This window comes from Oryctolagus cuniculus, chromosome 10, assembly GCF_051225735.1.
Source record: "Oryctolagus cuniculus isolate XC-2025 breed Fujian yellow rabbit chromosome 10, ASM5122573v1, whole genome shotgun sequence".
NCBI classification, from domain to species: domain Eukaryota; kingdom Metazoa; phylum Chordata; class Mammalia; order Lagomorpha; family Leporidae; genus Oryctolagus; species Oryctolagus cuniculus.
The window spans coordinates 96,149,988-96,177,749 of NC_142876.1; the positions used below are offsets into that span (position 1 = coordinate 96,149,988).

Below are 27,762 nucleotides of genomic sequence, written 5' to 3' on the forward strand. Positions count from 1 at the left end.
TGCCCTTTTCTAGTACAGTTAATAACTTCCTTTCGATTTAATCCCCAATCCTGGAAAATTCTCTCTGAAGCTCTCCCCATAGCTTAAAATCTCTCCGTTGACTCTTGTATCTTAAGAAGCAAAACTTCTTCCAGTGGCCCCAAGGAAGAGATTTGATTGAATTATCGAAATAAAAAAAAAAAAAAGCCGGTGCTCAGCCCCCATATACCCCTTTGCAAATTGTAGAGTGATCTTTCCACCTAACAAACACTAAGTGGGACTTTTGTGCTTACAGGAGAATTCAGAAAAGTCCTTTGCTCTTCTGAAACTTATGTTCTGACCTCAGATACCAATACAAGAAAGTAGGATGCATTTAGCCTAGTAGTTAAACACATCCTGTCGTCCTATATGTGGCACACTTACAAAGACTTAAGTTGAGTGATGAACGTCTAACTTGATAACTTTTAAATAAATGTTATAAAACAATATTATCAGAAATTAAAACTTTGGAGTTAATGGGTTTAAGATGCACATGTCCCATATTGGAGTGCCTGTCGGCTCCAGACTTCAGCTACCTGTTAATGGAGGTTCTGAGAGGCAGGAGGTGATGGCTCAAGTAACTGGGTTCCTGCCACCCACATAGGAGACCTGGATTATGCTCCTGGCCCCTGACTCTGGTCTTATCCTGGCCCCAACCGTTGTGGGCATTTGGATGGTGAGTTGGCAGATGGGATCTCTCACTCTCTCTTGCTCTGCTTGTCTCAAAGAGTTGTAAATTTTAAAAGTGAGAAAAGAAATGACATAAATGAGACTTGACTTTATTAAATGCTAAGGAAATAATAGAAGAGAGTGGCAGAGAGTGACTGAGGGGAAGACAACCTCTTGAGGTGGAGTGGTCAGCAGAGGTTTTTCCAAGCAGCCAGTGTTGAACTGATGCTTGAAGTACAGCCCTTGTCTCTTCTGTTGGGGGACAGTGGGTTTTTTTTCTTCATACTATTTGTTGAACTCTTTTAGTGTGGGGTTAACCTTAAGGTCACTAAGTAAAGTAAAAGCAGATCTTTGTAAAAATTAAGAGTGGGAATGGGGAAGGAGGAGGAAGAAAGGCGGGAGTGCCGGCGGGAGGGAGGGTAGAGTATGAAATATCACGGTGTTCCTAAATCTGTACATATGAAAGACATGAAACTTGTGTAACTTAAAAAAATATTAGCTTGTGATGGGCATTCCAGACAAAGGAGCAAATGGATAGAAGTCCAGAGGCCAGAAGGGCTTGGGATGGAATAAAGTAGACCAGGGTGTCTGGAGTAGCGTGCACAGGAGGGCAAGAACTAAGATGAGGACAGTGGGGGCTGCCAGTAAGGCCTTGCTGGGCCTTACCAAGTTAACCCGAGTTCACAGCCGTCTTTGTGTTTGGATTTTGAAAGCCATAGGCCAAGACTCACCTCATGGGTGAGTTTGCAGAGGGCAGCAAAGGCATGGCCCGATACCACTGTTAAGACTGTCCCTTGCACAACTCTTCCTGTTTGACGCCATTTCCTGTCCCTACCCATTCAGTCAGCATCTTTGTTAGTCTTTCTCAGGGTGGTTGTGCAATGTCAGTATTGGACAACACATCACAAATAGAAGGACAATTGCAAAGTGAAATGCAAACCTCACAAGGGATGCACGAATATTTGGAGTCCCTAAAAGTTGAAGAATAAACTTAGCTATACCCAAAGACCTGGACAAAGGAAGACTGGTCACAGATAAACCAAAAGGAAAAACCAACCAGACTGGGGATGTAATTGAAGCTTTAAAAGGAAGTAACGTGAAAATTATGCATTAAGAGAGGCCCTCAGGAAAATCTGTGAAAAGCTTGAATAATTGTGAGAGAGAGAGAGAGAGAGAACTTTATAAAAATGTTGCCAAAGTTCAAGGTGAGATAAAATTTGCTGTTTTATAATTTTGTCTGTATTAAGGAAAAAACACAGCAGTTCTTGTGTGTTTTCTAAGAGGGAAAAGTTTTAATGTAGTCCTGTATTTTGTTAAAGTTGTTTTCATGATTGACAGCTTTGTTTTTCAAGTTAAAACCACAAATAACTTTTTTAACAGTTTATTTTAAAAATGTAGTCTCCATTTTTGATGGGTTTATGTTAAGTAGCATTTTTCCTGCACCAATTATCTTTGGATAATGAAGACCTCCTGTGCTAACGGTTAAGAATGTGCTACCTTGGCATTTTAAAGATGGTGCCCCCCTCCCCCGAATTTCACAAGACCCACATACCTAGAGTTATTTCTCAGAGAGGACTCCCCTGACAGTCCACACTCTGCCCTGGCCTTTCAGTGTGTGTGATGGGCTATCTGGGGAATGAAGAAATCTGGTCTGAGACCCACTAGCTTCAGCTTAGTGAATTATATATTCATAGTCCCTCCAGCTAAGAAAGCTACCCTCAAGGAGAAACATTTCTGAGGAGCAAAAACTTTGAGAAACTGCATTAAAAATGTCCTAGTCCCAGGAATTTTTAGATGTCTGGATAACAATGCAAAGACTTCCCAGATGGAAGATGTATTCTGTTCAGGAATTGTAAACATGAAATAAGCACTTGAAATTCCTTCCCACAATGCCTTTGAGAATGTTTGTCTGTGGACACCTCTTCAGAAACTTTGTTGAGGCAGAGCCAAGGGCTTAGGACTTGGTATCCAAGAGATTTGGGACCATATCCAGGATTTTCCACTTCCTATTTGTGCACTCTCAGAAAACAGACATACCCTTTGATTTACCTCAACTGTGAGAGTGAGCACAGCACTATCAACCTCCTTGTAAGGTGGTCGTGAGAGGTAAGGTGGGGAGTGCCTCCAAAGTGCTGAGCCCTGCCTGGTGAGGAGGAAGCCCACGGTACATGTCCACTAGCGGTAGCAGATCAACAGTGCTGGAATAGACATTATGACTGACCCTTTCAAACTTTGTACTGCATTTTGGTTTGTAAAACCACTGCAAGGATTTTGCATCATGGCAGCTGCTTCTTAGCTCACATCCCAGAGCACCATAGAGTGCCTTGTGTACCAAGCAACATATTTTAGCCATGCTCAACAGGATATAAAAAAAAAAAAAAGCCTGGGGGGTGGGGGCAAGATATTTGGTCCAGCAGTTAAGATGCCGCTTAGGATGCCAACATCTCATATTGCAAAATGCCTGGGATCCAGTTCCTGTTCTTCTGATCCAGCTTCCTGCAATTGCTCCCTGGGAGGCAGCAGGCAGTGACTAAAATGGCTCAAATATGTGGGTCCCTGCACCCACATGGGAGAAGCAGATTGAGTTCTGGGATTCTGGTATTGTATTATCCCAGGCCCAGTTGTTGCAGGAATTAGGAGAGTGAACCAGTACTGTGTAGAAGATTCTTCTCTCCCTGTCTCTGACTCTGCATTTCAAATAAATTAAGATTCAAAAGCAGTAACATTTCAAAGAAGACTTGGAACAGTTTTAATTAAGTCTTAATTAGATTTAATTATTGCACTATTAGCTAACATTTACTGAATGCTTGTTTTATCCCCAGTACTGTTGATAGAACTTTTCATATAATAATTGATGTAAGCCTCTCAAAACACTATGAAGTGGAATGTCATTTGCCATTTTATAAGTAGGAAATTGAGGAAGAAAGAGGTTGGTTGGCAGAGCCAGTATCTGAATGACAGAAGTATGGCTTCAGAGCAAGGGCTGGGAGCCGTTAGTCTGTAGAGTCCCATAGAAGCGTCGTCATTGTTTGCCTTGAGAAGGGCCCACGTGGAGCAGAGGGTGTGGATTAGGTTGTTGAAAAGTTTCAGAGACAGATGATGAAGATGTAGGCTTTTCTAGTGACTGTAGCAGGATGACACAACTTTAAAACCTGGATGAACACAGAAATGAATCATTTGGTGCTTGACAGAATCTGGGATAGAGTTGAGAAGAAAGAATGAGAAGGAGCTTCTGTCTGGTGGACTGACCATTTGGCTGGATAGAGAGGATTTACAAAGACGCGGAAGGAGAAGAAGGTCTGTTAGAGGCACAAGAGATCTGAAATTCTTGAGCACAGCCACATAAAAATGTAAAAAAAAAAAAAAAAAAAAAAAAAGCGTTTTTATGGCCAGAGACATACTAGGAGTTCTAAGGAGGGAGCCACGTATTCTGCCATTCAAAAAGTCAGTCAGGAAAACCCACGGAATAGGAGGAAATATTTGTAAATTATAAATGGGGAAGGGGCTTGGATTCAGGATATATAAAGAAGTGGTAGAACTCAACAATAGAAAGACAGCCTGGTTTTTAAAATTAGTACATAATCTGACCTGCTGTTTCTCCACGGAAAGCGTAAGAGGTGGCCAATGAGCACATGAGAAGGTGCTCAGTATTGTTACCCATTAGAGAGATGCAAATCAGGAGCGCGACGAACCGCTCCTTCACACCTGCCTGGATGAATGTAATTAAAAGGACTGGTTTAATTCTGTAATTATCACACAGTTATTCTTAAGTGTTGAAAATTAACTGAAATGTGATCCCTGTTAAACATAAGAGTGGGAATAAGAGAGGGAAGAGATGTATAATTTGGGGCATGCTCGGGCTGACTTGCCCCAATTGGTAGAGTTGGAAACATACCAGGGGATTCCAATTCAATCCCATCAAGGTGGCATGTGCCAATGCCATCTCACTACTCCAAGTGATCAATTTCAGTTCACAATTGATCATAATGAAAGGACTAAGAGTCAAAGGGAGCACATAAACAAGTCTAGTATCTGCTAACACCAACCGATAGAATAAATAAAGGGGAGAGTGATCCAACATGGGAAGTGAGATACTCAGCAGACTCATAGAATGGCGGATGTCCTAAATAGCACTCTGGCCTCAGAATCAGCCCTAAAGGCACTCGGATCTGGCTGAAAAGCCCATGAGAGTATTTCAGGCATGGAAAGCCAAGACACTCTGGCAAAAAGATCTCTGTGAGTGAGATCCCAGTGGAAAGAACAGGTCTTCAAAGAGGGAGGTGCCTTTCTCTGAAGGGAGGAGAGAACCTCCACTTTGACTATGACCGTGTCTAAACAAGATAAGAGTCGGAGAACTCAAGGGGCTTCCATAGCCTTGGAAACTCATAACTGGTGCATAGGGAGATTACTGATGCCATAAACAGGAGTGTCAATTGGTAAAGTCAACAACAGGAGTCACTGTGCACTTACTCCTCATGTTGGATCTCTGTCCTTAACGTGCTGTACACTGAGGCTTAATGCTATAACGAGTACTCAAACAGTATATTTCACTTTGTGTTTCTATGGGGGTGCAAACGACTGAAATCTTTACTTAATGTACACTAAACTGATCTTCTGTAAAAAAAAAAAAAAAAAAAAAAAGAAAAGAAAGAAATTATCAATTCCCAACTTGACTCTCACTGGGATTAAACATGACAATAGGTCTGATCTGATTTCATCATCATTTAAAAAAAATCATCTATTATTTTTCACTTTATGTTTCTGTGTGGGAGCAAACTGTTGAAATACTTACTTAAGGTATACTAAGCTGATCTTCTGTATATTAAGATAATCGAAAATGAATCCTGATGTGAATGGAAGGGGAGAGGGAGTGGGAAAGGGGAGGGTTGTGGGTGGGAGGGACGGTATGGGGGGGGAAGCCATTGTAACACATGAGTCGTACTTTGGAAATTTATATTCATTAAATAAAAGATTAAAAAAAAAATAAATGAGTTTCACTTCATATCTAAAAAAAAAGGACAGCTCGCCAATGGTGGGAGGGAGCGCTCTGCCTAGCAGTGAAGATGTGCATCCCTTGCCGTAGGAAGTGGGTGCAATTCCAAGCTCCGTCTCCTGACTTCAGCTTCCTGGTACTGGACATCCTGGGAGGTAGTGGTGGTAGCTCAAGTAATTGGGTTTCTGACACCCATCAGGGACACAGGGATTGAGCTTCTGGCCCCTGGCTTTAGCTTCAGCTCAGTCCAGGCTGTTGGAGAATTTGGGGAGTGAATTAGCGGAAGGGAACTCTATCTCATCTTTCTACCTCTCAAATCAGTCACTTAATTCAAGAAGATGTTAATAACAAGGAAGTAGAGAAATTGGGATACTCCTATAAAGCTGGTGGGAATGTAAAATGGTGCAACCACTTTGGAAGACGGTTCTACACTTACTCGAAATGTTAAATATGGTATTGCCATGTGATCTGGCAACTTCCCTTGTTATTGATCCAAGAGAAATGTAAAGACATGTCCACACTAAAACTTGTATTAATAGTTCAAGTTTGTCCATAACTGCATTGGTTATAAAAGCACCCAAGTGGCAACAACCCAAATGTGCATGAACTGCTGAATGCATAAATGTGGCTGAGTCATAGGATGGGACAGCAACAACAAGGAAAGAAGTAGCAAGACACACCACAGCATAAATAAATCTTGGGTACGTCATTATGTGAATTCATTATGAAATGTTCAGAAGAGGCAAATATATGAGAAAGTAGATGAGTGGTGCCTCGCGCTGGGGGCTGGGAGGCAGAAGGTATGGGGAAATGGGGGTAGGCATTGGGTTTGGAGTTTGTTTTAGATGTGATAAAAATGCTCTAAAATTATATTGTGTTGAGGGTTACCTAACTCTGGAAATAAACAAGATACTGTTAACAGCTTAAATGAATGAATTGTGCGATATGTGAATTAAATCCCTATAAAGCTGTTTATAAAAATCAGGTAGAATAGAACTGTATACAGCAGACTACATCTGTACTTAAATTACTGTGTTTCAGCTTAGAAGGGAAACTGACATATCAAGGGCAAATTTTGTCTTTTTCCCCCTCCTTTTTCTGTTATCACTTACCACCAGTGTTTTCACAATGGATCATCAGATTTCACCCAATACTGTTTCCAAATCAGTTCTTTAAAAGACTGGAGTGATACAGATGATTGCAGAAAAAGCCCCAACTCTCCTAAGTTACTGGGACCCAGCAAGCAAATGAATCAAATTAATGTTAAACCAGCAATTTCAAATATTTACAAAATCTGCCCACCATGTTTGAAAACAGCATTCTAAAGAACCTCCTGAGTCATGATTGCATAATGGACCCAAGCGTTAGGTTACCGGCAACTGGAAAGCACTCAAATTAGTTCTGAATCCATAGTCTTACGAATTTACAAACAGAGGTTGCACTGTAATTCTGGTGGGTTTAGACATTTTCTTCCAAAGCTCTTGTCCTTTCCAGAGTAACAGAATCTAACTTTCTCCACCAGCCGATGTTCTATCGTGAGGTCTCAGAATATCTCACTCTTTAAGTCAAAAAGCAGTCCTAGTTCCCAACAGCAGTGCTTCAGGAGAGTTCCAGGGTGTGTGTGACAGTGTCTGGGAGGCTTGGTACTACGTGCGTTCACCAAAATGAGTTTCAGACATGGCCTGAGGCAATGGTCTGCACTTACTTCAGATGCCAACCACGTGGTTGGGAATTCTTACTTGGGATTTAGAGAGAAGCAATGTGTAGCTCCAACCAAGACCTCTTGCTCTTATTCGAATCTGTGGGCAGCAAAGATGGACAGCATGAGAGCCAGTTCTGTAGGTGAAATGGATCAGAGTGGGAGTACAAGCTGAGGCCTTGGGCTTTATTGGCTGGACACAACAAACGCTTGGAGGTTTTCAAACAGGAAAGTAGAATAATCTGAGATGTCTATCAGTGAAATTAATTTCTATTGTATAGGATCGATGTTATGACTTTGAATGATGGGTGATCCTAGCCCTTCTTGTGTACCAGCATCAAGTTTATATTTGACCTACATAATCTGTTTATTTTCTAAAAATGCCCTGTAAGACTTATATTAGCCCATGTGCTGGGAAGAAGATCGCGTTTCAGATAGGTTATGAAACGTACCTAAAAATATTCACTTTATAAATGGCACAAGTGGAGCTCAAAATCTTAGTTATTAAACTGTAAGATGTACTCACTGTATGCTTTCTCTACCGGGGAGGGTGGATTCACTAAGGGCAGGACAGCAGAGGTAGAGATGGGACTGGGTGATTGGCTGAGGGGCCTTAGAGTCTTTCTCTGCTCTGGCCAGTATGTAGTAAATACAGGATCGAGGATTAAACCTTCCCCTCAAGGGACTTCCTCTCTAAGAAGGCTGACAGACAACATCAATGTTGGATGTGCTGCACATCTGGGAGAGATGTTAACAGCTGGAAGGGCAGGACAGAGTTCCTCCTGAGGAGTCAGTTGGTGGGTTTTGAAGTGAGACCAGCTGCCTTACTTCCTGACCTTGCTATTCTGTTGGCCACTGTGAACAGCCCTAGTGTTTAGTGACACCTGCCTACATTATGAGCACATGCCACACGTTGATTCTTGCTCTTCTTCCTTTTGAGAACATTGTTTCTTCCAGGTTTAGACACATTTGTTTTTCCTTTATTTTAATTCAGAACTGTCAATCCAAACTTTAAGAATCTGTGGATTCTGAAACCTGCTAGGAAAGAGACTTGATTTCAAACAAAGTCTTGGCAATTTGGGGAAGGTGTTTCGAATGCTATATTTTTCTAAACCTTAGTAGTATGGGTTGGGCAGATGGGTTAAACAGGATGCGAGCTGTGATTCCAAGGAATAAACAGGCCAGGAAAAGGGCAGCAGTAGAGCCTGGGTTGGTGCAGATAAAACCACAAGAGGAAGCAACAGCATGCACACTGTATCCATTCCTGTGTACTTGACAGTGGAGTATTGTGGACAGTGAAGTGCCAAGGCTACCAGGCTCTAGACAGGGAGGAGTACCTATTTTGCTGACTGTGGGACCTGGGATTTGACTCTACCTCTGCATGTGCTAATGTTCTCTTCAGTAAAACGGGATGAAAACTCACCCCATGGGGGCCTTCTCAGGCTAAACTGGATGCTTGGAATTTAAGTGTATAATTACTAGAAATGATCAAAGTAAACTATTTGGAATGCAAGCTCTGGTATAGCTCAATGCTGGTGTACTTGCTATATGATCAGGGACTGGGACCACAGCAGTAAAGCTTCTTGTCTAAAATGAGGATGCTGGGGCCGGCGCTGTGGCATAGTGGGTAAAGCCACCGCATGCAGTACCAGCACCCCATATGAGTGCCAGTTCGAGCCTCAGCTGTTCCACTTCCTATCCAGCTCCCTGCTATGGCCTGGGAAAGCAGTAGAAGATGGCCCAAGTCCTTGGGCCCCTGCACCCACACATGAGACCAGGAAGAAGCTCCTGGCTTCAGATTGGCACAGCTCCAGCCATTGCAGCCATCTGGGGAGTGAACCAGTGGATAGAAGGCCGGCCTCCCTCCCTCCCTCTCTCTCTCTCTTTCTTTGTGTAACTCTGACTTTAAATAAGTAAATCTTAAAAAAAAAAATGAAGATGCTTACGCTTCATAGTCATGATTGTTATGGCATTATCCATTCAGATATTCAATGATTTATTCTTTTTTAAAAAAAAAATTTATGTATTTATTTGAAAGTCAGAGTTACACAGAGAAGGAAAAGCAGAGAGAAAGAGGTATTCCATCCGCTTGTTCACTCTCCAATTGGCCGCAATGGCTGGAGCTGCAACAATCTGAAGCCAGGAGCCAGGAGATTCCTCCGGGTCTCCCACATGGATGCAGGCCATCTTGGCCCATCTTCTGCTTTCCCAGGCCATAGCAGAGAGCTGGATAGGAAGTGGAACAGCCAGGACTCGAACTGGCACCCATAGGGGATGCCTGTGCTTCAGGCCAGGGCATTAACCTGCTGTGCCACAGTGCCGGTCCCTGATTATTTATTCTTAAAAGTTGTTCATTTTATTTGTTTGAAAGGCAGAGAGACAAAGATATAGAGATCTCCTTTCTGTTCGTTCACTCTTCCAAGTGCCTGCAATGGCCAGGCCAAAACCAGGAACCCAGAACTCTATCAGCGTCTCCCACACGGGTGGTAGGGAACCAAGTACTGGAGCCATCACTTATTGCCTTCCAGGGTCTGCTTTAGCAGGAAGCTAGAATGCAGAGCAGAACCAAGACCCAAAGCCAGGCATTTGGATATGGCATGTGGGTATCTCAAGAGGCATTTGTTTTATTTGAAAGGCAGAGCTGGGTTGAGGGGAAGACAGAGGATAGAGAGCTTCTGTCTGCTGGTTCACTGCCCAGATGGCTACAATGGCTGGAGCTGGGCCGAGCTGAAGCCAGGAGCTCCATCCCGGTCTCTCACATGGGTGGCAGGGGCCCCAGCCTTCGGGCCAAACTCTGCTGCATTCCTAGGTGCAGGGAGCTGGATGAGAAGTAGAATTGTTCAGGGCATGTTGAGATTGAGGTGCTTCTAGCACATTCTAGGGGATGCATTGAGTTACAGCTAGGCCTGAGAGTAGAGCTCAGTGGAGGAGTTTGGCTGGGGAGGAGAATGTGAGAGTCATCAACACTTAGGCAGCTTTTAAAGCTGGGTAACTGCATGTGGTGGTCCACTAAGGAAGGGTAAGTGGGGATGGAAAAGGCATCTCAAGACCAAGTACTGGGATGTGCCAGTATGGTGGGTGGGGAAATGAATGATCATCAGTGATAGAGAAGGGGTCCTGGAGGAGAAAGGAGGAAATACAGGAAGAAGGAGTGATGAGAGAGCTAAAAGGAGGAGGAGGAGTGGGCCTTTGGCCTTCCAGTTAAGATGCTTCTGGCCCACATCAGAGTGCCTGGGTTCAGTGTCCAGTTCCGGCTCTTGACTGCAGTTTCATGCCGATGTGTACCTTGAGAGACAGTGGTTTTGGCTCAACTGATTGTGTTCATTTAAAAAATTATTTTTTTGAGAGAAGGACAGAGACACAGAAAGGTAGACATAGGGATAGATAGAGTTCCCATCCACTGGTTTACTCCCCAAATGCCTGCACCATCCAGGACAGGGGCAGTGAAGCTGGGAGCTGGGATTTCAACCCAGGACTCGCACATGGGTGTAAGGAACCCAACCACTTGAGCCATTACATTCTGCCTCCCAGGGTCGGCACTGGAAGGAAGCTGGAGTTAGGAGCTGGATCCAGGTGTCAAATTCAGACACTCTGATGTGAGGTGTGGGTGTTTCAGCCACTAGGCTAAATGGCTGCTCCTCTGTGTGATTCTAATACTGTAGCAACGTGCAGCAGAAGATAGAGTACATCATGGTCCTAGTGGACAATGGAAAATAAGCACGGCTGGGACACCGCTCCCTGGCAGTGTTGGCACAAGTCGCCTGTGAGGTGATCACCACCATGGCATGCGATCTGACATTGGCAGCCACTTGTAAATCCATCCAAACCATGTTACTCAAGCAACTGTGGCCAGAAATCTCCTTTCCCCCTCTACAGATAAGACCCGTTAAAAAGGATCAGTCTATCCCCAAACCAAACTGTTCGACCTGCACAGTAGGAAAGGTGTTATTTGCTCTCTAGGAGAGGTAAGTGGCACTCTAGGTATGATCATGATACTTGACCAGGTCTCCCCACCTGACTCCAGCCAGCCCTGAGTCTGAGAATGCAGTGCCCCACACAGAGTCTAGTTGCTACACTTCATAAGGGAGTAGAGGGCTCCTCAGGCATTACACACCCTCTGAATAGGAAACCTGTGGAAGATGCTGGTGCACATGTCAGGAAAGCTGAAACATCATCTGACATGTAAATATTCCACACTATTTAAATTGACAGTTGTACGGGGAGTTAGTTGGATTCATAGATTATTTCTACACTTAGTATCAGAAATGGGAATTCATCTGGCTTGCCAAGGAGGAATGGGTGTAGTGTAAATACGGTAGGAGATGGTTGCTCAGAATCAAGGACCTGGAATCAAACTGGGTTCTGCCTCCTGACCTCACATGACTTGCTTATCTTCTGTGAATCTTCACTTCCTTTGTGAAAGGTTTGGTGGTCAGCAATAGCGATTAGTTATGGGTGGTTGCAAGAAAATACTCACCTATGTGGATAAATGTATTATCTACTCCAGAGATTTGTGATAATTATGTGTGTATAGCACTTGACACCATATTTAGCCCTCAGTGGTGTGGCTGCCTTCTCTGACTCTTTGCATTCCTCCTTCCCTTCCTCCTCACTGTTAACACTATTATTGCTTGTGCTTTGATGACCATTGGATTATTAGTCTGTTGATACCGCTGTCATTCTGATACAGGTGCAACTCATAGAGAGACACATTGTATTAGGGGACATAGTGACCAGAGCACTGAGCTCACTGAGTGGAGGGTGGGGATAGTGTTGAGTGTGTAGAGAGAAGGAAAGAGTAGCTTCATTCCAAGAATGGCCTTGCTCATAGAAAGTGCTATGAAAGGAGTGTTTGTGTCTTGCTCTGTGCCACATTCAAATGTTGAACCCATAACCCACCAAAGGCCTGTACTAGAAATAGGACAGTTAAGCAGAGTATGATCAAATTGGGCCATACGTGAGACCTTGACCTAATAGAACTGGTGCTTTTTTTTTTTTTTAAAGATTTAGAGTATGGAGACAGAGTAGAGAGAGGAAGAGAGACAGAAGAGAGAGATGTTTTCCATTCACTGCTTCTTCTCCCCAGTGGCCACAACAGCCAGGGCTGGGCCAGGCCAAAGCCAGGAGCTTCATCTGCATTTCTCATGTGTGGGTGCAGGGGCCCAAGGCTGGGCCAGCCTTTGCTGCCTTCCCAGGTGTGTTAGCAGGAAGCTGGATTGGAAAGTGGAGCAGCTGGGCCTGGAACCCGTGACCATACGGAATGCTGGTGCTGAAGGCAGTGGAGTTGGCTGTTAGGACACAACAACGGCCCCAGAACTGCCATCTTCATACAAGAGGAAGAGACTCAGGAGCTTCCATTCTCTTTCTGCCATATGAGGACACGACAAGAAGGTGGCTCTCGGGAAACCAGAAAGAGAACCCTCACCAGGAACTGAACCTTCATCTAGGGCTTTGAACATTCAGAACTGTGATGAAAATACATTTCTATTGTTTGATCCCACCCCACCCCCCTTCGTGCTATTGCGTTGTAGCTGCCCCGTAGAGGGCCTCCTCAGTGCCCATCCCAGATCTTCCTCTGCCTTCAGGAGACGGGTGACTGCATGAAGACACAATGGCCTGCGTGAGCTTACACATATATTGTGTAAATGATGTGTTAGCACTGGAAGGGAGTGCTTTCAGGGTGTAGCCTTCACTATTTGTTGTTTGGTCAGTGTTATCAGTCGAGTTAATCTCTGTCTACCCATATTGGAGGTTTGTCCACTTGTCCTGTCATATTTGGAAAGAAATGATTTAAGGTCTCCCCTTGCAGTAATCTTTCTAGCTGATTATACTCCCACAGTCTGCTTTTAACATACTGATGGGTTCATTTGCTAACAACTTGGCCTATTTTGTCTTCTTTTTGCCTTGAATTCAACCTTCTGCATTTCTAATGTGATACACTAGCCTTTCAATCCTTGCCTTCTTTCTTTCCCTCTTCCATTCTTCATGCTTTTGGATTACCGGAGCATGTGCTTTGTGTAATAGCTACTTGCAGTTGGGTATCCTCAGAATATCATTTGAAGCATGTTCTTCATGCCATGCAGAGCATAGGTAACCTGAGGGGGTCTCTTGGCTTTGCTTTCACCAGCTGTGCCACCTGCTCAAGGTACTTAGTCCCTTAAGCTTCAGTGTTTTTGTTTGGAATCTGTGAAATGGATCAATGCCAGTATCACCAGTCGACTATGAGAGGTCATGTGAGCACAGGTGAGGAACATGTGCTTGGTGGTCAATGGTAGTGAGTGATTTATGTGATGTTGAGACATATCTGGGAAGCACAAATTCCCTTTATTTTTATTTATATATTTTTAAGGATTAATTCATTTAATTGAAAGTCTGTTACAGGGAGGGAGGGGGAGGAGGAATGGAGGAAGGGGGAGAGAGAGAGAAAAAAAACAATCAAACTTGCATCTATTGATTCACACCCAGATGACCCCAGAGGCCAGGATTGGGCCCGGTTGAAGTTGGAAGCCAGGAGCTTCCTCCAGGTCTCCCACATGGGTGGCAGGGTCCCAAGTACTTGGGCCATCTTCCACTGCCTTCCCAGGCCATTATCAGCGAGCCAGGTCAGAAGTGGAGCAACCAGAACATGAACTGGTGCCCATATGGGATGTCAGCGATTTTACCTGCTATGCCACAACACCATCTCCTCCATTGATTTTTAGAAATATAGTTTTTTATATTCTGTTTGCACAAATACTTCAGTTTGACATATTTGCACATCTTTTCAGAAAGCCAGAAAATGTAGAAAAGTTGAAATTGTATTTGACATTAGATGTACTTTAATTATTTTTTCTTTTTGACAGGCAGAGTGGACAGTGAGAGAGAGAGACAGAGAGAAAGGTCTTCCTTTGCCGTTGGTTCATCCTCCAATGGCCGCCGCGGCCGGCGCACTGCGACCGGCGCACCGCGCTGATCTGATGGCAGGAGCCAAGTACTTATCCTGGTCTCCCATGGGGTGCAGGGCCCAAGCACTTGGGCCATCCTCCACTGTACTCCCTGGCCACAGCAGAGAGCTGGCCTGGAAGGGGGGCAACCGGGACAGAATCCGGCGCCCCGACCGGGACTAGAACCCGGTGTGCCAGTGCTGCAAGGCGGAGGATTAGCCTAGTGAGCCGCGGTGCCGGCTTTAATTATTTTTAACAATTAGTTTATAAAAGGGAAAGGGGAAGATGGTATCTCCAGCATCTGCTGGGTTCTGGAGTAACTTGCTCACTTCCTACTGTCTTGTGAGTCCTCTATAATCCCTCCTTACCTCCTACCCTTGAGACTCTTAATCTACTGAGATGGTGACTAAATCCAGGGGCTGGACTGACTGAAGCCAGGAGCTTCATTCTGGTCTACTACGTGGGTGCAGGGCCTCAAGCACTTGAGCTGTCCTCTGCTGTTTTTCCAGGCACATCAGCAGGGAGCTGGATTGGAAGTGAAGCAGCTGGGTCTCAAACCAGCACTCATAATGTAGGTTCTTATGAAGTTCTCCAGGTGTTCTTCAAACTTCCCAAATTGTGGTACAAACTATGAGATGTCAAGTTTCTGGGGAGCTATAGCTTTCATTTGATTTTCAAAGGTGTCCTTGACCCCCAAAATGGGAAGACCCCATGCTCTAAAGTGAATGCTCTGACTTGGCAACATTAGCAGCAGTAAAGCAGAGGCGGGCAGAGGAGTTGAGTATACCATAGGACAGCAGAGTCACTTTGCTTTCACAAAACTAGTAATTGCGTTAAGGAATTGGTGGCATATTACATGGTAATACTATTTCTAAGTAGTTTGGTACATATATTGTTCCAAGAATGAGTATGAGGTATTAACAAAAATAATTAAACTAACACCCACTAGCAACGATTGGGTTTACAGAACACCGTGTTCTGCACATCTGAACTCCACCTGATTTAGATGTAGTGTCTCATTTCAACCTCAGAGCAGCAGTGTGAGCAGCAGGTGTTGTGGACTGGAGGGTTAAGCTGCTGCTCGGGATGCCCACATGGCATACTGGAGTACCAGCTCATGTCTTGGCTATTCCATTTCCAGTTCAGGTTCCTGTTAATGAACCTGGCAAAGCATGTCCATTAGGGGAGTGAACCAGTTGACAAAAAAAAGGCAGTCTGTTTCTCTCTCTCTCTCTATTTCTCCCTCCCTTTCTCTCCCCACCCCTTCCCATTACTCTGCTTTTCGAATAAATATTGTTTAAAAATGGCACTGTGAGATGGACCTGCCACTAAATCTGTCATACAGATGAGAAATCCAAGGCATAAATCCATTGAGTGTTTTCACAAAATCACACAAGGAAGTCATGAAGCTGTGACTCCAACCTGTACAGTCTGACTTAAAACAGATTGCATTATATAATGTTCACGATCTTTTTTTTTAATGTGTCAATGTAGTATGGTAAGTATGATGTAATGTAGTCTAACAATGATACAACTAAAAAAATAATTCTAGTAATAATCAGCATAATACTAAAACTATGCCAGGTGCTTTTTTGTTAAGGATACAAGGCAAGCTACATAGCTACATCTAATATCATTGTTGCTTTTCACTTTTCAAGTTAGCAATATATTATAGTATTACTGTTATTATAGACACAAAAGGAAACATAGTATATATTACTCTTTACCCTGGTACTAGAGGAAGTACATTATAATGGAGCATTATAACATTCCTGAAAATTGTGTAAATAATGTAGATCTCTCTGTATAGCACATAGTTCATGTAGTATTGCATTTAATCTTTACAGTGTTTGTGCATATCTGATAGATCCACTATTATCTATCACAGTAAAAATAGTAACATGATTGAAGGTAAAAACGGGCAGTATAGTATGCAGTACTGCTCATCTGGAAATTAGAGCTATCAGGAACTCAAGTGCAGTCAATTAGAATATTTGATTACTGTATTAAATTAAAATACATTGATATAACAGATCAGTACATAGTTAACTAGTATAGCTTTTCAGTGAATACTTGCTACTTGAGTGTTTGCATGGTCGTGTTGGATGTTTGCTATAATTATAGATACAACACAGTGGTTATTCTACTGGCAGAATCCCTCCCAGTTGAAAAAAAAATAAGCTCACCACGGCTTAGTAGTAAAATCATCACAAGTGCTAAAGTTACAGGACCATAATGTGGAATGGTACAGCAAAGGGATTACCTCCACTAGAAGAGATGGCCTGGAATGTAAGGGAACCCCAGGCATCTGGCGGTTTGTCAGGTTTAGTGATGTAAAACCTAAGGATGCACAGTGCATAGTCCTGCTGTGGGTAGTCGTGGTGCCTTTTTACTTCATTGTAAAGCTGCAGTCATGAAGGTGTTTTCTGAGACACAGGATCCTTTATGGTGTAGAGCCCTGGGCCCCACAGTAGCGCTTTTGTTGTTGCTGCTAAAACTACAGGTGGCGTTCACATAGTAGCTGCATTGTTCTCATAACTAGAAGTAAGCTAAGGCTGTGGACAAGGGAGGGCAGCATGATTGTTAGAAAAAGTATATGAGTCTAATAACACTGCTGCTACTGAAATGGATGAGAGAGTGCCATTGGTGCACCATATGGTGGATTAGCAGTGTTGCCAATCTTTGTTAGAACCATATATGGAATAATAACAGCAGTGAAACTGGTATCGGCATTACAGGCAGTATAATGTAATGTGGCTGAGTGGGATTGCCCTTTGCTGAGTCCCTATGACACATAGGAGGTATAAAGAAAGTGACATGGTTACCAAGTGTCCTGATGGTGAAGTGAGCAGTACGCAGGCTCTGGGGCCGATCAAAGCTGGCTTCAAAATCTGGCTCTGTCACTGCCCATGGGACTTGGTGAAGGAGCAAAACCTCTCCCAACCTCAGACCTGGCATTTGCAGTGTGCCTTTTCATGGCTTGTGGCCACTTGCTCGTGGAGGAATTCTGTGAAATAATAATTGTAATGTGCTCTCCAGAGTCAGCACACAACAAATGGCACCCCCACACATACCCCATGATGACTGCTGCAGCTGGAAAATTATGTGGTAGCATAACTGAATAGCACATTGGAGGACAATATTAAATCACTTAGAAGGACAAGGGTAGTATGACTATAATTTTGTGCTCTTGATGCTACAGTTCGCAGGGGCATACCATGCCATGGTGACAATATCTTATTAAAATTTTGCCACTCAATATTTTTCTTTGCTAGTGTATTGTTAACTCTTCGGGGCTGGGGTAATACAATACAGTGCTGTTTAGTACAGGATCCTGTGTAGTTTTTTTTTTTTCTTGTTACTAAGATACCTGGCAGTCTACCATGGTGGTATATAGCAGCACTGTGACCCACAATATTATAGTTTAGGGCCACACATTACGGTATAGGCTGAGAGAAGTAACTGCTTAGAGGCAGCCAGTGCTGGCAGTAGTGATGTGATTTTATGTTTCACTTTATTATATATAATTATGGGAATAGAAGATAATATACTGCGCTGTGCTGCATTCTGTCAGCCTATGGCCTTTGCCTTCCATTTCAAGTAGCAGTAATGCTAGCAGACTATAGTGAGCTATGCTCTTTATGCTCGTAGGTACATGAATATGAAGACATGAGATTATGCTGTGGTACCGAGAGTGTTTCAAATAATGCTAGTTTGCATGAGGGTGAAGTAAAAATTGAACAGTTAGGTTTGTATTGTGGCCCCACTTGCCATAGAACTGCCACTGTGGCAGCCTACATGTCTATAATGTGGCAGGGATATTCCTGATGCGTCATATTGTAGGGGCTTTGGAAATGTCCGCAGGAGTTTTGTAAGTGAAAAGCTGACTGACCAGGGCTCTGGTGTCCAGTCTGGCCTACTGCCTGTTTGGTACAGTCACCAGGAGAAGAGTAGTGTTTGCTTTTAAATACTTGGGGAGAAGACTTAAGAATAATGTTTTGACATGTGAAACTATGTAAGAATTGAGTATATAAGATTTTAAAATAAATGATTCAAATTTCTTGACTATAGTTTTATTGAAACAAAGCCACTTTCACACTATGATAGCATTAAATAGTTGTAACAGAGACTACATCTAAGTTCCTTACCCTGGCCACTAACATAAAAGTGTACTGACCTCTAGCGTAAAGCACTGTGCATTTTCTATAATGTGTATGTAAGTAGGAAGTACTGGCTTTGTACACTGATAATGTAGTCCTTGTGCCATTTTCCAATGTGCGCTTTCTAACCATAGTTAACTGAAGTATCACTGTCAAGTACTCTTGAGTATTGCCTTTTTATGCCCCGATGCTGCCAAAGTACAGCAGCCTAAACTAGAGGATATTGCCAGCTTCCTAATACCTAGCAGAGGGGCTCGTGTCTGCTGCAGTGCGAAGTAGCTGCATAGTACAATGCCAAGGATACAAAATGTGGAGTTAGGTCCTGATTCTTAGTGCCCCTGCACTTTTGGGTAACTTTTTTTTGGAGCTTTACTTTGCTCATCTGTGACTTGGGAATAAGTCTTAGCAGGTGGTGGTCCCAAGATTTATTTGAAATGATAATGCCAAGTTACCTTGTAAATGGAAGACTTCGATACATGGTATCCTAGATGGTTTATCTGCTCATTCAGATAAATGGATGCCATTGATGGTGTTGACCTGTTCCAAGCACTGAGGGTATAGCTATGAGAATACATGAGGCTCTGTCCCACAGAGCATCAGGAGCGACCCTGATAGTGAGTGAGCAAATGTGAGTTCCTCATCAGTACCAAAGTGGGGGTGAAACGATGGGTGGTGAGAGAGTAATCGGAGTATCAGAAGACTGTGAGCATGAAGGATAAGAAGGAATCTTCTATCACAGGAGGATCTGAAGATACCGTGTAGCTGGGTTGCTAGTTTATTGGATCTGTAGTTTGGTATCTTACACTATAAGGATCCTTAGTATTGCTGAGGTCCACACACACAATTTGGATGCTGCGAGAGGCTCTGGCTCTAGAAGGTGTAGTGTGTCTATTACTTTGTAAACATAACATTTGTAAGAATTCGTAAAGGTGGGATCAGCATTGTGATGCAGCAGATTAAGCCACCTCTTGAGAGGCCAGCATGCCACGTCATAGTGCCAGTTCAAGCCCTGACTGCTCTGCCTCTGGCCCAGCTTTCTACAAATGCATCTGGGAAGGCAGCAAAAGATGGCATAAATATTTGGGCCCCTGCTACCCATGGGGAGACCAGGATGGAGTTTCTGGCTTTTCCTGTCACCTTGTTCCTGACCTGGCTGTTGCAGCCATCCGGGTAGTGAACCAGCAGATGGAAGATACTCATTCTCTCTCTCTTTGCCTTTCGATTAGATACATAATAAGTATATCTTCACAATAATTATTAAAAGATTAATGCAGCATTTCTTCTCCTTTGCACTACTGAAATAAACTCAAAATCATTGAAAATGCACATTATGTAAAAACTGCATAGATTTCGAACTTTTGCACCAAAATAAACTTACTTTCAGATGCCATTTTCTCAGAGCTCTTTGAGGTCCCCCAGTATATGGCTCAGCAGTGCTTCTGGGGAGGAGGAGACTGTCCTGGGCTTTGAAAGACAGCAGCAGCGTACTTGGCCTCTATTTGCTAGATGCTGGTTGCCTTTCCCACAAACTGTGACAACAGAAATGTCTGCAAACACTGCCAAACGTCTCCTGGAGGGTAAAGTAGTTCAGGGTATGTAGGCACTGGATTAGGGGCAGTGATGCCTGCAAAGGCCGCTGCAGGAATCTGGTTGCTACCGGCTGGGTATGCAACCAAGCTGTCTTGGTTGAACTCCTTCCCACTGACTCCCTGGCACATATGAGCAATCACAGGCATGTTTGCAAAGCTCCCAAATTGCAAATGCTGCAAATGGTCCTCGAGAGTCTATTAACTTATTATGACCTCCAATACTGATAGTAATAAACTCGTGCTCCTTTGCCTATTATTTGCTATTTTACTCAACTATACAATCCATTATAACAAGAACAGTACTGTTCTCTTCTGCAGTGCTATACTGTGCATAATTTAAGTGATAATACTGCATTTCCTCACCCTAAACTACATCATACGGTGAATAGTGTTTTCTGACGTCATTACTATCATATTTTATTGTGCTACATTATAATACTATATTTCTTTCAGTATTGCCAATGAAAGTACGGTTCTGCCCAATTTTTAATTTTAGGACAAATAAAGGAACCACAACACTATCTTGTCTATGCTGCATTTTACTCTTCTACTGTTAATAGTGCAGGATTTTACTAGATTTTTGAGGTTTAGCCAGTTTATAAAATGAATTTATATAATTACGTACTGTAGATGAAGTGTTTCTTCATTTTATTGTGTTGCAGTGTTACAGTATGAATAACTTGATTATCTTTAGAATGTATTATAAACTGTATTTCATGAGTCTTAATTTTAATAATTATGCTATATAATTTTATATTGAACTATATTCCATCACAGTGCATTTTATTTTTTTTTTGACAGGCAGAGTGGACAGTGAGAGAGAGAGACAGAGAAAGGTCTTCCTTTGCCATTGGTTCACCCTCCAATGGCCGCCGTGGACGGCGTGCTGCGGCCGGCGCACGGCGCTGATCCGATGGCAGGAGCCAGGTACTTATCCTGGTCTCCCATGAGGTGCAGGGCCCAAGCACTTGGGCCATCCTCCACTGCACTCCCGGGCCACAGCAGAGAGCTGGCCTGGAAGAGGGGCAACCGGGACAGAATCCGGCACCCCGACCGGGACTAGAACCCGGTGTGCCGGCGCCGCAAGGCGGAGAATTAGCCTAGTGAGCCGCAGCGCCGGCCACAGTGCATTTTCTTAATGAGTGGCAAACTGTACATTTTCTTGAAGTTCTGATAGAATACCTTTGGATCTGACTGCCTGAATCATGCTAGTATTGCGTAAGAAATGTACAATTACTCCCTGCCCTCGGCAGTACTTATCCTATCCCACCCAGCACTGCACTAGGGGCCATACACAGTCCCCCCAGGAGCGCAGCTTTCATTGCTGTTACCACGACTTGCTTAAATGTTTATTGAGGGTCCTCTCTGACTCATTCTGCGACCTTGGAAAACTACTCTCTGTATTTGTGCCTCTGTTTGTCCATCTGTGAAATGGTGACAGTAATCACATCTACTCCCCCGGTCTGTGCTGAGACTCCTATGAGCTAAATCAGTAGAGTATTTCAAGCAGTGCCACGTTGAGTCAGATCTCGGGAAACAAGCCTCCAGGTGGGGTTTTTGTTTTTAATACGCCAGGCGCTGTTCTAGGAGCTAGAGGTGAAGCAACAAAATAGGAGTCCTTGGTCCTCTGTAGCTGAAACAGTTGGAGAGATGGAAAGTGAAATTAGTTCAGAACCTGATGTCAAGGGAAAATAAAACCAGAGTCAGGGACTAGAGGTGGAGAGCTTTTTCAGGGTGCTCCAAGGAAGGGCTGTTTGAATGCAGCCTGTGCCATAAGCAGCAGCAGCCATGTAGAGACCGGGATCCAGAGCACTAGGCCAGGGACATGGAAGAGCCAGAACTGGAGCAGGGACTATGCCTGGCACAAAGGATAGAAGTAGGAGAAACAGTGGAGTGCAAGGAGCGCAGGGCAAAGCAGCAAGTGATGGGGTCAGGATGGGAAGTGGAGCCCAGGTCAGGACTCTATAGGACACACAGGGTGGTGGTTCTCAAACTTGACTTCACATTGGCATCATCTGGTGCATTTTTAACAATAAGACTGCCTGGGCTTTGTCCCTGGGAGAGCCAAGGATTTTGAAAGCTCCCTGGGTGACTCTAATGTGCAGAAGACTTGGAGAACTACTGTAAACCATGGAAAGGACCCTGCTTGTAGGTTCTGACTGCTCTGGGTAGGGAATGAATCCGCTGAAAAATTGCTCTTTATGTTTCTGTGTGGGAGCAAACCGTTGAAATCTTTACTTAATGTATGCTAAACTGATCCTCTGTATATAAAGAGAATCGAAAATGAATCTTGATATGAATGGAAGGGGAGAGGGAGTGGATAAGGGGAGGGTTGTGGGTGGGAGGGACGTTATGGGGGGGAAGCCATTGTAATCAATATTCTGTACTTTGGAAATTTATATTCATTAAATAAGTTAAAAAAATATATATAAAAAAAGAAAAATTGCTCTGGCTGCTGCATGGAGACTGGAGAATGAACCATGAAGAGACAGGAGAGCAATATGAGGAGGCAGTGTGGGCCAGACCCCGTGGGAAGGGTCAAAAGAAGATGGCAGACAGTGGCGAGGGGCTCATGGGAAGTCCTTGGGCTTGGAGTTTGGAGGGCTGAACTGAGGATGGGCACAAAGTAAGGTGGCACCAAGGTTTTTGATTTGGGAACTTACGCCAGTTGGAAGGAAAATGTTTGAAGCAGGACAAACAATGATTGAGCTTAAGACACATTAATTTGAGGAAAGTAGTTAATATTCAAGTAGATAAATGGAGTTTTCAGTTGCTAGGAGCTGCCATAGGCACAGAGAATCAGAAGTGTCGGGTGCAGTGGCCTGACTGTGATGCCCGATGGTGCTACAAGGCGCAGCTCTGCCAGCGCTGTAACAACTGCTGCCACACCATAGTCTAGAATGGGACAGATAATTTCCGTCATCAGTATTCGAGGAATGGAAACATATTGGACTTAATGTTGCCAGGTTTTTTTTAGAAGTATAATGGAGAAGAGTGTGTCCCGTGATGATCATTTTGTTAAGAATTCCATTATAATATGACTGCTGTCTTTTACATCACCTCTCAGTTCTGTGATAAGTTTACCTTTCTCAGTATTAAACTTCACTTTCTACTGGCCATTATCACAGATATCAGTGGGATGTCTTTATACTGAAGATTTCATGTGGGTAAAGTATTTAAAGTATCTCAGTCTGCCGTAAGTGTGTGACTCCTTACCTGATATTAATATACAAGCATAACTGCAACACATTTTTATATTTGTATAAGCAACATTGAACTTACATGTGTACTTACACGCACAGAAGTGAACAATAGCAATGGTCCCAATTCTAGTCATTGTTGAAATTTGTACAGATTAGTGTGTCATGGGATTGTTATATTGAGAACATTACTGGAGGCATAGTGATTTAAAGAAGTGTAACAATGTAGTGTTGTTATCCCTATGAATATCATAACATTTTAGTGCAAGGTAGAATGAGAACATCTGTTTTTCCAAAATACTGGCAGGATAATACAACCCTTTCAAAAGAGCTAAGTAGTGCTCTCCAGTTGCCTCTTACAGGTCTCTCCTAAGAGGTGAGGCATTCTCTGCTCTACCTAGGCATGGAAATTGCTCCACTCTATTTGGTAACCATGATCCAATGGAATCTGTTTTATTTGGATCAAGATCCAGTGTTTCAGGAAAGCTTGCAGGTCTGGGTAATTTCACATCTTACAGTATTTGAGATCTGATTTCGTCTCTTGTTTATTGGGCAAGTCAGAAGGCAAATGCTGAAGCAATCCGCTTGAGATTCATTCACAGTCCTCCTCCTTGTCCTCCTCACGTCTTCTCAGAATCAGTTCCTCAGATTTCTGACGTCTGTATTTCTATTCCCAACTTGAGTATGAGTGCAAATTATGATTTCTACTGGACTCTTGTTTAGCAAAATTCAGAGTTCCCACGTACATACTGGGTTAACTTCTGTAAACATTCGTAGAAGAGAGCAGCATAAATGATCATTAAATATTTGAAATCTGCTGTAAAAGAATGGCCCTGCCAACTACCGTGCTCTAATGGTTTCTGGAATGGGGGACTGTTTCGAGGTGCATTTTAAGTTTGTATTGCCAGCACTGAAGTGATAAAATCCAACAAGGAGATTATGATTTTGATATACTTTATTGAAAAAGTACACAGTTTTAAATTGGTTTCAATGGGGTTCAAGCAGAAGGGACGGTGCCTACCACCTGTAGTCCCGTTTCTGATGGAGGGCGATTATCACATTTGCATGACTGGCAAAGTAAAAAGGTAACTTTTTTTTTATCAACATATTGTGAAGAGTTTCTATCACGCACAGTTTAAAATCATGAGATGCTGATGGTTGGACTATATTTCATGTCCCCTATGTCGCACCATATTTTGGTTCACAGTTTATCCATGATTTAGCATGCCAAGAATACATCTCGTCAGGGTCACCTGGAGAACAGCAGCAGCAGCAGAGGGAGCAGAAGCAGGGCCACGCTGGCCTGGAGGCTCGGCACACCCCCACACTCCCTGGCATTCTCCTGCAGGGAGAGGCAGGGGTTGGTGAGAGCAGAAATGGGTTCCAGGGTCCCTTACACATGCCAAGCCACAGTGCAGCCCCCAGCTTCTCCCACCCCACAGTAAGAACGCTACCTTCTAGGACCTAGATGAGGCAGGGTTGTAGATGTCTCTAAGTTTCGGCACATTAGAGACTGGATTCCACTTGTCAGTGTGTAAGATCTTCTGGATATTCTTTGCATATCAATAATGCAAATCATAAAGACTACTGGTAATAAAGGTAAATATTGCACTTTGAAGTTTTCTCTGTCGTAATGGAAGCAAGAGTCCATCTAAGGTTCACAACGTGTCCCAGAGTTGGCTAGGGACACTGTTGGGGGGGTCTTAGTTGGGAGAAGGGGAGTCCCTGCTTTACGAAATAATCACACAATGTACTCCTTTCTGCAGCATGCCTTCTGTCTGCTAACTGACAAATTGCTCCAGCTCCATTAATCAGTCTGTTTAGTGCTTTCCTTATTCATGGGCATTTATTTTTCTTGTCCCTTCTTTATTGATACAGCCAGTATTAAATGTAGGTCCTTAGCAAATGTTGATTACAGGCCCTGACACTGCCTATTGTAAAGATGCCCAGAAGAGAGGCTGCAGAGCTGGACATTTCACTGTTAGCCCTGCAACTGTATCTTTCATCTACTTGCTTTATTTCTGGATGTTGTTACTTTACTTTTCAATTTGAAACAACTCTTTAGTATCTGACGCAGAATATTTTTTAAAATGTCTATGGGAAAAAAACCTTCAGTTCTATACAAGTTATTTTTATATAATTTTGGATCTCCTCCCATTTAGTAGCTTTCTGGTCTTGGAATGGAAAGTGTCTATATGTAATTTCTGATGAGAACGTTATTTTACCAGGTAAAATAATACATCTACCATGTAAGTCTGAAGATACTCTGCCCTGTGACTTCATCCCATTAGTTCTAAAAGCTCAAAAACCACTGATTTCTGCACGTTTACCTTAGGTCCGCCTTATTTGTATTCTTACATACAGCCTTTATAAGAGCCCATCATGGAACTTTCAGCATATATGTGTAGACTGCATCTTGTCCGACACTCTTTTGAATATAGGTGCATCCACTTTTAATAAATCCCAGGCTCCTGTTGCCAATATATTGACTGTACCGCTTATTCTAGGACTTTGATGTTGTATAAAATATCCAAGCTGTTTGCTAAAGGTGAAGTGAGCACTCAGAGGGCTCTGCTGGCATTGGTCTAGGCAAGCTTTCCATGGTGGGGAGTGAGGTTCATTTTCCAACTTGTGGTATTTGTGTAGATCAAAACCGTTTTTGCCTCCTGCACTGCAGGAGGCTTTCTCCCATTAATCACCTGACCCTAGGATTGGGTCACCTTTCTTCGTATGCTTAATTTTCCCCTCTCACTTTGAGTATAAATGGAATGCCTTTCTACTTCCTGATTTCATGTGCTTCAGGGCCTTAGAGGATTATTACTCTACCTGCATAAATCGTGATTCTTTATCTGATATTAATGTCGCCACTCTCGCTTCAAATGGATTTCTCATTTAACAAGGCTATCTAAAAATAAGGTGCGGAGAAATGACTTAACTTCCATTTAAAGTAAGTAACTCACCTTGGTCAAAATACATGGTGTGTGATCCATGATAAGGTAAGTTACTGAAAATGCACATGGCTGTAACACGAAAAGACTGAAACATGGACTACATAAGAAGACACTGAGGGGCTACAAGCAGAAGACGATTAGTCTGTATCATTTTGAGTTTCTTGAAGGGTTTTTTTCACAGTAACCTTTTCGGCTATGGTTCTGGTTCTGGAGCAGTTCTTAGTCTTACCTCAGGATGGAAGCCATGGCAAGATTCCGGACGCCTTCTGATCTTCTGGGCCTTTAAGCGTTCACACTTGAGGGATTCATTATGTTGACTGTAGTTAAGGCACATTTCCAAGGGTGGCTTCTCCTGCTCTGCCTCTCAGAACTCAAGGCTGGGCACCTTGCTCCCTTACCCAATTTTCTCTCCAACAGCAGAAAGAATAGAGATTTTTCCCTCTCCATTCTCTGCCTCCCTCCCCACCCCAAGTTCCCTTGCTGTTGATCCCTCTTCCTGGTGTCTGCAGTGGTGGCTGGACCTTTACACGAAAGGATATACCTGATTTCAATGGGTGCCATGGTGATGGGCGCCACGGACTCGCAGAGGCAGCTGCTGTCCACCACCACCATGAACAGATTGCTGCTTGGGATCTGCTGAATGACAAAGGACCTGTGGGAAAAGAGGCAGCAGGACCATGAGGTCATTTACCACCCCTCAGTTAACGAGCTACAAAGAGAACTTCGCCCTGCTTTCCTAAGAAAGTTGAGTTTTTACGTGACGTCCTTCACGATAAATACCAAGTGTTACTCAGCAAAACTTAGCTATGGCTCAGGCAGCTCATACAACTCACCTTGGAGGCACCAGGTTAATTAAAAAAAAGAAATCAGGTTGTTTAGAGGGTGTGTAGGGTCACCCCCTAAATGCCAGGGACAGCTATGACTGGACCTGGACAAAGCCAATCATTAGGAACTGCATCTGGATTTAACACAGTCACGTGCAGTAACCCAAGTGCTTCTGGCCATCACTGGTGCTTCTCCGGAAGCACCTTTGCAAAAAGCTGGGATTGGAAGTGCAGGTGGGACTTGAACTCAGGCACTTTGCTCTAGCATACAGATATCCTAACCACTGCGCCGAATGCTTGCCTCAAAGTGGAAAGTCACCTGTATGCAGCACAAGAATGAATTACAGCTTCCAAAAGTTAAGAGGTTAGGCCTTTCCAGACTTAAGTTTAGGCTCTGGGAGGAGGCAATGGACTGCTGGTTGCATTTGACACTCTGCTAGTTAGAGTTTTCTTTCGTCCTTCCCTCAAGCCATCAAAAACCGATGGCAAGAGAGACGGTGACCTTCCTAGACTCTTGGACGTACCATGTTAGAGGAATAATCTTTGGATGAAGTTAATTCAGGTCAACTAGAAGACTTTACCATTCTCCGAGGGCAGAGTCCATGCAGAAGCAAGTCTAAAATTAGCATGATGATGCCACTGTCAGGATATCCAAGCCAGTGACAGGACAGAATAATGTCCCTGTAAAAATGATCCTTTAGTAACAGTCTCTAATGACTGTCTGGAGGAACCACTG

The 27,762-nt window shown here is 43.4% G+C and overlaps 1 protein-coding gene across 3 annotated transcripts in view; it reads right to left on the bottom strand.

The window, feature by feature from the left end:
* Positions 1-24,188: 24,188 nt before the first annotated feature.
* Positions 24,189-27,762, bottom strand: part of CACNA2D3 (calcium voltage-gated channel auxiliary subunit alpha2delta 3) — an 875,732-nt gene continuing 872,158 nt past the window's right edge. For all 3 annotated transcript variants that reach the window (XM_051851529.3, XM_051851528.3, XM_089305523.1), the window contains 3 exons: positions 26,739-26,854; positions 26,432-26,511; positions 24,189-24,593 (listed from right to left, as the gene is read on the bottom strand). In XM_051851529.3, coding sequence (XP_051707489.1) covers positions 24,501-24,593; positions 26,432-26,511; positions 26,739-26,854 — 289 coding nt within the window. In that variant the 3' untranslated portion in view covers positions 24,189-24,500. The remainder of the gene's footprint in view (positions 24,594-26,431; positions 26,512-26,738; positions 26,855-27,762) is intronic.